Source organism: Labeo rohita, unplaced genomic scaffold, assembly GCF_022985175.1.
Source record: "Labeo rohita strain BAU-BD-2019 unplaced genomic scaffold, IGBB_LRoh.1.0 scaffold_433, whole genome shotgun sequence".
In the NCBI taxonomy this organism is placed as follows: Eukaryota; Metazoa; Chordata; class Actinopteri; order Cypriniformes; family Cyprinidae; genus Labeo; species Labeo rohita.
The window spans coordinates 31,192-40,361 of record NW_026129351.1 but is presented as its reverse complement, the minus strand read 5'-3'; the positions used below and the strand labels follow the sequence as shown (position 1 = coordinate 40,361).

The 9,170-nt window shown below is 34.3% G+C and overlaps 2 protein-coding genes across 2 annotated transcripts in view; both read right to left on the bottom strand.

Annotated features, from left to right (window-relative positions):
* Positions 1–9,170, bottom strand: part of LOC127160699 (adhesion G-protein coupled receptor G2-like) — a 39,201-nt gene that overhangs the window by 18,746 nt on the left and 11,285 nt on the right. The window contains exons 6-7 of the mRNA XM_051103352.1: positions 443–533; positions 261–363 (exon numbers count right to left, since the gene is read on the bottom strand). Of these exons, the coding sequence (XP_050959309.1) occupies positions 261–363; positions 443–533 (194 nt within the window). The remainder of the gene's footprint in view (positions 1–260; positions 364–442; positions 534–9,170) is intronic.
* On the bottom strand, positions 1,691–7,682 carry LOC127160696 (adhesion G-protein coupled receptor G1-like). Its single transcript, XM_051103349.1, has 15 exons — positions 7,578–7,682; positions 7,421–7,503; positions 7,069–7,146; positions 6,911–6,973; positions 6,687–6,809; positions 6,016–6,078; positions 5,213–5,290; positions 3,349–3,700; positions 3,112–3,274; positions 2,897–3,037; positions 2,645–2,758; positions 2,523–2,559; positions 2,322–2,419; positions 1,948–2,062; positions 1,691–1,862 (listed from the first exon to the last, which is right to left on the bottom strand). Exons 1-15 carry the CDS (start codon positions 7,586–7,588, stop codon positions 1,828–1,830), a joined length of 1,554 nt encoding a protein of 517 aa, XP_050959306.1. The 5' UTR covers positions 7,589–7,682; the 3' UTR covers positions 1,691–1,827.

Below are 9,170 nucleotides of genomic sequence, written 5' to 3'. Positions count from 1 at the left end.
ATAATTTGCTGAAGTTCGTAAGAAAAAAAAGAAGCGTTCTGCTAAACCAAATGTACTAATGAATGTGATTGTTTCTCACCCTGAAACGAGTTGAGCACAGTGAATATGTAATATGAGGGAATGATCATCGCTCCATAACTGAAGAACATCACAGACCACGTCAGACCGAAGAGCAGGAACAAACTCAACACCATCATCAGCTGCTTTCTGAACGTCTTTCTCTTGCCGTCAACCGCCTTTATGTTTCTGCCCTGAACGACCTTAGTGACGATGATGATGAAGATTCCTGTCGTGAAGATGAAAACTAAAGTGTAGTAGCCGATGTTCACTATGTAGTGAATGTAAGAATTTGTAATCCAGCACCTGTAATTAAAGAGAATGAAACATAATTAAGATGCATGAATGTATAAATGTATGGATTTTTGACATCAGAACAACTTACATTCGTGTGATTTTTCCAGACGTTGCGTTTAGGATCACTGCTTTGTAACCTCCAACAGAAGCGATAACTATGACTATTGGAGCTGGACACACTGAAAACACACAGAGACAAGTGTTGGGGCTGCCAGCCGTTCCGTAAAATACAGAATCGTCCTGTATTTAAGGCATCCTGTATTAAATCCTCTGCTGGCTGGTCGCTCCCACTTCACTGTGAGTGGGACCTTCACAGTCAGCATTTTGATTTTGGCAAATCAGTTTTTGGCGAATGCTAACAGCGTGATTATTGATTATAAGCACAACATCCATCTAGGCAAGAAAACATGCAATCTACCTGAGGAAAGACGTCTTTCACTATTGTAAGTTAATGTTGTTAAATAAAGAAAAAAAAATAGCCTACATTTTTTTAAATTTTAACTAATAGTGTATTCTTAAACTTGGAACTCATTATTAAAGCACGAATTTAAGCACCAAAAGCCAAAACAACCAAAAAATATTCATTTTCATTCATTCAGGCTGCAATAACAATTTAGTTAAAAAAAAAAGTGCCTTTTTTTTTTTTAAATGCTGAATTGTTGCTTTCAGATTTTATGCCATATGTACATATACATGCAATTTCATTGTATATCTGCCTCCTAAATTACTACACCACTTCTGCAGTCACAAATCTATAGGGGTTCAATTTACGGGCCAGTGGTTTGTGTGTAACGTGTGTGATATTTTTTGTATGACATTAAACTTCTTTTTAGAATAATTGTACATAAATAGGTTAAGCAAAACTTCATTTATGCACATACTTAACTGCAGACAGAGATTATGTACACTGTGGTACAGTAAAAAAAAAAAAAAAAAAAAAAAAAAAACTTAATAATAATTAATCAAAAATACTTTTGTTTCAGCTAGTTGCCAAAACATTTATAATTTTCATTTAGGTTAATTTTGATGTGCTAAAATAACTAAAAACTAAAATAATAGTATCTCAGTGATACTAAAATAAGTATTCAGATGCTCTTGAAGTAACAGATCAAGGACAAAAAAAGAAAACACAAAACATAAAATTATCTTGACAGTTCTTCATTTGACTTGTGTGCAATATATTTACTTAAAATTGGACTAGATGGTTTTTATTTTAATAAGTGTTTTGTTGCTGTAACTCACCCCAGCCCAACACGGTGATCTTCCTCATGTAGTTTGTGATGGTGACGTTCTGTCTGATGAGCCATAAGTACATATGAAGAGCTTGAATGAAGAACCAGGTGAATGAGGCCAGCATGGAGTAATGCAGGACCAGCGCTATGAAGACGCACGCAGTGTTGTCTTGTGTGTTAGCGACGCTCTCGTTTGACAAAAACGCAGCATTCAGTAGACACAAAGACACAAACATGTTCATCAAGATCTTCGTGGCCTGATTTGATTTGGCTTTCCTATTAAAACATACAAACAACTGTTCTTGTAACTTTGGCAACTTTTTAAAGTAAACAAAACTAACTATATATGAAGATACTGTACCGCAGCAGGAAATGCATGAATAAAGCGATGGACAGAAAAAACATGGAGATGCCGCAGAAGTGATGAGAGTCAATGATTCCAGATGCAGCGCCGTTTCATTTGCATCTGGAAGAGACTGAGGGATTGGAGGAAACAAAACGAAACGCACAGATCAGCTGGAGGACTTTAAAAAATCATTTGCTCTTTGTTACCAAGTATCAGATCTGGTTGGCAAGTTTTAAATGTATACTGTATATTTGCTTGTTTGGTCATATTTTATGTGTTCGCTAGCTTGTACACACAGACTAAAAGAGTATACTTTTTATTTAATAGGGTCTTAAATTAAAACATGAATGATGAAAGCGTAAATTCTTAATCTCTGAGAAGTTTCTCACCATCAGCACTGCAAAAAATGTCAGATGTGAGCAGGAGCACTTTATGGTGTTACCGTTGATTTCTGTCTCACAGCCGAATGTCGTCCAATTAAGTACTCCTTTAATGAAAAGAGAGTGATGAATGAAATTGACTATAAAAATGAATGATATAAAATAAACTTTTAGTTTGAAACTGATCAGGACAGCCATAAATAGATTTACCTTTGCCATCCCAAGAACTGCAGGACGCCTTACACTCCTGAAAGAACATGTTTATCTGAATTTTGTTTTCACATTATCTGGTCATTATAACAAAATAAGGTCTACAACAAAACCTTCATTACCATATCATTATTTGTAAAGAACATGTCAATATTGTCAGTAAGGTTGGTGATATTGGCCCTCATCGTTATTCCATAAACCTCATTGTTCAAAACAGTCTGATTTTTAGTTTCATCCTAAATCAAAAAACAAGAGAGCAATCATGAGTCAAATATAAATGTGATATAGAGTAGAGTAGAGTCATAAGTAGAAACTTTTAAGAATCTTTCCAAACAAGACTTTAAAAAACAACAACAACAACATGCATACAGTACCTTGTTTCCTATGTTTTTGAACTGTAGAACTCCAACAAATGCACTTCCATTGTTTTCAAGACGTGATTTATCAAAAGCTTCCTTGGAAATCTTTACAGACCAGGAACAGTTTGTGTTTGGGTCAGTTTGACTCTCAACAACCTGAGGAAAGAAGAATTGGCAGGATAACTGAGGAGTCACACAATGTTTTAATGCATCTTAGTTCTTAGGTTTACCATAGTATGATTTGAAGAGTAGCATATGTTGATGTCTTTGGTTTCTGTGTTCTTGGCTTGTATGTAAATAAGACCAACAGCATCCTTCGTGACAATCATCTCATTGGTTTTATTGCTTTTTTCCATCTCTTCCATCTTAGACTCCAGATTGTCCAGTGCTTTTCTGTAAAATGGATTGAATCACGTTATTCTGTAATGGGTTTAATACTTGATATCCACTTGTAACTACACACTTACGATGCCTTTGAGGGATCAGTATATCCATCCTCAACTGTAGTTGAACTGTGAGTTGCGTTGTGTGGTTTGAGGGTTATGGTTGGATTGTGAGTTGTCCTATGTGATGCTGAACTGGTAGTTAGATTGTGAGTTGTCGTATGTGATGTTGAACTGGTAGTTAGATTGTGAGTTGTCGTATGTGATGTTGAACTTGTTGGTTTGTGAGTTGTCCTATGAGAGTCTGAACTGGTAGTTGGAATGTGAGTTGTGTTGTGTGACAGTGGTGTAACAGTGGTTGAACTTTCACCAATGCAGATCTCACACTTAGGATTCTCTTTAATATCCAGAATGTATCGGCTTTGTTCTTTACCTTCTGCACAGAAATAAATAATAGATGGATTTTATGGCAGCTGTGCAATAATTGAAACAATTTTAAAGATTAAAGTGCTCTAATATGCTGATATGTTGGTCATTTATAAACCAAGAAACACTGTCATTTCAGTATTCTAGAGTGTTTTTCCTGTTCACATTTTTATAGACATAGTCCAATCACATTATTGCAATAATACATTTTTTTCATGCTTGCAGTAACTGTTATTTTAAAGCACTAAACAGTCTTACCTCAGTCGTGGCTCTCTCTACCCTCTATACCACAACTGAGGTGAGACCCTTGAGCAAGGCACCGAACCCCCAACTGCTCCCTGGGCACATAAATGGCTGCCCACTGCTCCGGGTGTGTGTTCACAGTGTGTGTGTGTGTGTGTGTGTGTGTGTTTGTTCACTACTCACTGCTGTGTGCACTTGGATGGGTGAAATGCAGAGCACAAATTCCATACTTGGTGACAAGTAACGTCCTTTCAGTGTTAACTTATCATGAATTAATTACACGGCATGCTTTTCAAAGCAAGTGCATTCTATGTTAAAGGCTTAACATTACCCAACTGCTAATATTTCTTATTTTTTGGGGTTTCACTTTTGACTGCCCTTTTGTTATGTGCAACAACACAAGCTTGTTTCTGCAAGGACGTTCAAAAACGACTGACATGTTTACTTTTGTGCTTAATCCGATTTGACCACTCAGACTGAAACGGATTTCCAGAAATGCGATTTGAATGGGATTCCAAACCACATAGAAATGTAGCTTAAAATGGATTTGCAAAAATCACATTCCATGTAATTTGTTGCCATTTAGACTATTTAAATATGATCAGACCAAAATCATATTTAAAGACAAAACAAGAAGTAGACCTTGGGACACCAACACGAAAAAAGGGACTAAGCGCACACACATCAGAACACACACACACACACATTTGTTTTTGTGAATTGTGGGGACTTTCCATAGACTTCTATAGTTTTTATACTGACTAAACAATATTGTCTGTCCCCTAACTCAACCCTAACCCTAAACCTAGCCCTCACAGAAAACATGTTTGCATCGTTACACTTTCAGATAAACATCATTTACTATTTTTAATCATTTTTTAACATTGTGGGGACTGCAGGCTGTGGTATGTTGTATGAATCTGTGGTATAAATATGACCCATCTTCCTTAATGAACTTGAGAAATGGTAGTACACTGGCTCTCTGTGTCTGCTGGATCTCGTGCTGTGGCTTCTGAACACCACAGGGACTGACACACACGTTCATAGTTGATGACTGATACCATCAAAACTACAGATAGTCTGACTAAAATTTTATCTAACACCAATTTAGTGATTTTTTTTTTTTTTATATATTAGAGAAAAGAAATATAATGTCAGGTCACATTGTACTATATTTTTATTCTAAAATCAAATTTTGATGGGTTTGAAACAGGCAACTGAAACAACTACTGAAAAGCAGTTTATAAATCTAGAATTAGTCAGTTTATAACAGACTTACTGCTGCATTTATCCTTGTCAGCATTGACAGCATTTCGACATTCCACTTCAGGATCAACAGTACTGATGTTCTGACATTCTTAAGAGATCATGACAACACATAATTTAACAAATTATGAAATCAAGCATATGAAGAAAAAAAAAGTAATAAAAGAACAGTTAAAAGATTGTTAAAACTGATTGTATGATAAAAGTGTAGCCTATAATTTACAACCTGACAACAGATAATAGTCGCCACTGAAACATTATTAGAATATTTAAATCAGTTGCTTCTGAGAAACATATTAAAATTTAACATTTTACTCAAAAAAAAAAACAAAAACATCTGCCAATGGGTTATGAGAATTAAACTTTAAATCAACATTAAATTAAATCAACATGTCATTAAAGGCAAAGTTTATATTTCCTACCCTGTTGGCAGATATTTTAGCTTGTTTTAAGCATAAAGCTTAAATTTGAATAAATCTACACAATATCTTGTCAACTGACTTCTCATAAGTACATCTTGTACTGTAATGTTTCTGTTAGAAAAAAATAAATACTAGGTAACTCAGGGACCCATCACCGCTTATGCTGGCACTGCTATTTTATTATGCAAGTGGTCACCTGGTCTTGAATGTTTAGTGTTGTCTTTATTTACTTCCAGAAGAATATAATGCAAGATAATGATGTAAATTAAATATTGCATTATCTTTCCATGGAGGCCTGTTACACCCTTCTGTTACAGAACCAACTGTTCTGCCATAAGTTGAAAACATAAACTGAAATTAAAAACAATATAACAGTGGATAAATATTATCTTACCTGTCTTTGGATTTATGGTGCTGTTGCACACTATGCCAACATTTGCCAGGGAAGTACTCATTTCTGTAAAAGGGAAGAGATGAAATGATTACAGTATTTACTAATCTAAAATAATCTAAAATATACTGTTTTGTACCATGATCTGCACTTTTTTAGAAACTAATTACAGAGCTTACAGGACAATAAACATACAGACTGCATTTAAAGAGCTTGTTTTGTAGATAATGTGGTGTGTCTGTAGAGGTTTTTGTGCACTTAAAAGAACAAAAAAACTCACGATCTTCAACATTAACATTTACATGCACAATTTTGGTGTGAAAGGAGGGTTTTATAATGACAGGACACTCATTTATACAACATTTTATTCAAAAGAAGGAACCGTTCGTTCCGTGCGTCATTATGCTATTTCTGTGTCACTGCACATGCCCAGTCATTTTAGTTTCAGTTTTCAATCTGATCGAGTGTTAACATGCACTCTCAATCATGTTACAAAAGGAATAAACCACCACCTTCAGTCTGATCAAAATTTCATTCTGATCCAGCTCAGTCGGATCAATTAAGGTGTTCAAATGAAGGCTTTTCTGTCCGATTGAGCCATCATTCTGATTACAAATGCATTGTTTGGTTGCATGTAAATGTTTCCTCTGACTCTACTGTAGAACGACACGCACCGGATAACAGACAATGATCATTTCTCAATAACCACAGCTTTATGCCTTGAATTGTCTCATTCATTCTGATTTCATAATTCTCCCCCTGTTTTGTTATGTTGAGACTTAATGATCTGCATTGTCCTGAAACAACAGAGAACATTTACATTTGTTTAAGAAGAAATACTTTTTAAAGAGCTTTGAACTCAGGAATGGTTTATAAATGAAATATAATCGGGTTTTACCAAGAGAAGAGATATTTAGTTTGACAATTCCTTCTTTATCTGTCAGACATGTAAATTTTATATCTGAAAGAAAAACAGAAATGAACTCAATGATTTTGTCAGTTATTACATATGCAGCATCACACAGTCATGCTAACAGTATATTTTTAGATCTATACCTGGATATGGTGAGCTACTTTTATTCCAGAAACACTGATCTGTCGAATTGACTTGGATTATCAGTTTTTTTGAGGCGGCTGCACAAACACAACATTAGACTATTATATAATGATGTATGACATGGTATAATACTCTGTATTAGGTGTCAAAATTTAGTTGCCAACGTTTACATTCACATACATATTTACATATATTTTTTTAAATCATGTTTTTTTTGTTTACTTTTGTTTTCTAATGTCTACCAAACAACACACACACACACACACACACATATATATATATATATATATTAATTATTATTTTTTTTAATTTATATATATTTTTTATTTATTTTATTTTAAAGCAACATACTTATCTGCCGTGAAGCACAACAGATGATCATCAACCACAGCAAATTTTGCTTTTGTTGAGACATAATTCCCAGAGACAACAGCCTGTTAGAGACACAAGTGTTGAATTTCTTTTTCTTCAGACAGAACTAATAAATCTTTAATCATTTTCTTATTACATTCTTGACATGAAGTCCACAGTCCAAGAGTTGAGGGAGTTTGATGTGTCCACATATGAAGTTGTTTGATTATGAGCTGCAGGACACTGACATACAGTTCATCTGAAAACATGCAAATCAAGTTTATTTGGGCTTTACCTAAGAATTTCAGTATATTATAGAAATGACCATGCAAATATCTGAATCCACAGGTGTGCGGACATTACTGTCATCCTGAAGATGTAAATTTTTTTTCTAAATAAGATTCAGTGTTGTTTGTTTCGCTCTGACACGCACATGATCACACATGGATAATTATGGATAATGCTCAATAAATCAAATAACAGTCATATCAGATCATATTGAAGATTTGAAAACGCAATTCAATCCTTCTACAAGTTTTTAGCAATGATCAGCAGCTATTTATCATTTGTTCTGAGGGATTTCAGTAAAATTTACCCTTTTTAAGGGGTGAGGTACATGCATCATTTTAGTCTAAGAGCAAGAATGTCTGAGACAAAGAAAGCCTTTTGTCAGAATTATGCTATAGTTATGAATATTTTCCATCGCTTTAATGCTGGATTGAATGACGGTTGTGTTGGAATCTGTGCTTTTGGATCATCGGAGAAATGACCCGCAACGTCATTGTGAATGTGGTAGTAAAACAGGAAGAGGAAAAGCTCTGAAAAAAAGAATCAGAGAAACTTATTTCAACTAATTCAAATACATTTCAGTTAAGATTAAAGTAATTTGTATAATTTTTAACTAACCAAAAATAATCAAATAGTTATATGACTGGTCAAATGAATCACGTAAGTAAATTTAAAACATCTTATGATTAATAAAATAATTGTAAAAAAAAATTTTTTTTTACAAAAATACTAAAAAAAAATCAATCATTAATAGATTAATTTAAATAATTTGCTGAAATCTATAGGAAAAATAAGAGTTCTGCTTAATCAAATGCACTGATGCATGTGATTGTTTCTCACCCTGAAACGAGTTGAGCACAGTGAATATGTAATATGAGGGAATGATCATCGCTCCATAACTGAAGAACATCACAGACCACGTCAGACCGAAGAGCAGGAACAAACTCAACACCATCATCAGCTGCTTTCTGAACGTCTTTCTCTTGCCGTCAGTCGCTCTTATGTTTCTGGCCTGAACGACCTTAGTGACGATCATGATGAAGATTCCTGTCGTGAAGATGAAAACTAAAGCGTAGTAGCCGATATGATTATTCATATAGCCGATTGCTATTCTTTAATAGAGATTTTATTTCAAAATTATTGGTAATCGTACACTTACAATGCTTTTGCAGGATCAATAAATCCATCCTTATTTATTTCAACCTATTTATTTCAATCTGTATCACAGGTTGTTTGATACAATCTGTTTTGTTCCCCTGACTACAAGGAGTAGTTGTTTTATTGCAATTTACACACACCCAGTTATTCCACTGATCATTAAAATGCAGAATGTATCCACTTCTTTTCACTGTAGCACACAGAATAAATCAGGGCTGCATTTTATTAATGCATTTCTGAATCTCGAAGATTTGCATATTTATAAACCTAGAAACACTATAACCAACAACACCTGATGTTTTAT

Coding starts and splice junctions, on each gene's coding strand:
- LOC127160696 (XM_051103349.1), bottom strand. Junction 3,038..3,111: donor ACTCTTCAAATCATACTATG/GTAAACCTAAGA, acceptor TTCTTTCCTCAG/GTTGTTGAGAGTCAAACTGA. Junction 2,420..2,522: donor CAGTTCTTGGGATGGCAAAG/GTAAATCTATTT, acceptor TTTTCATTAAAG/GAGTACTTAATTGGACGACA.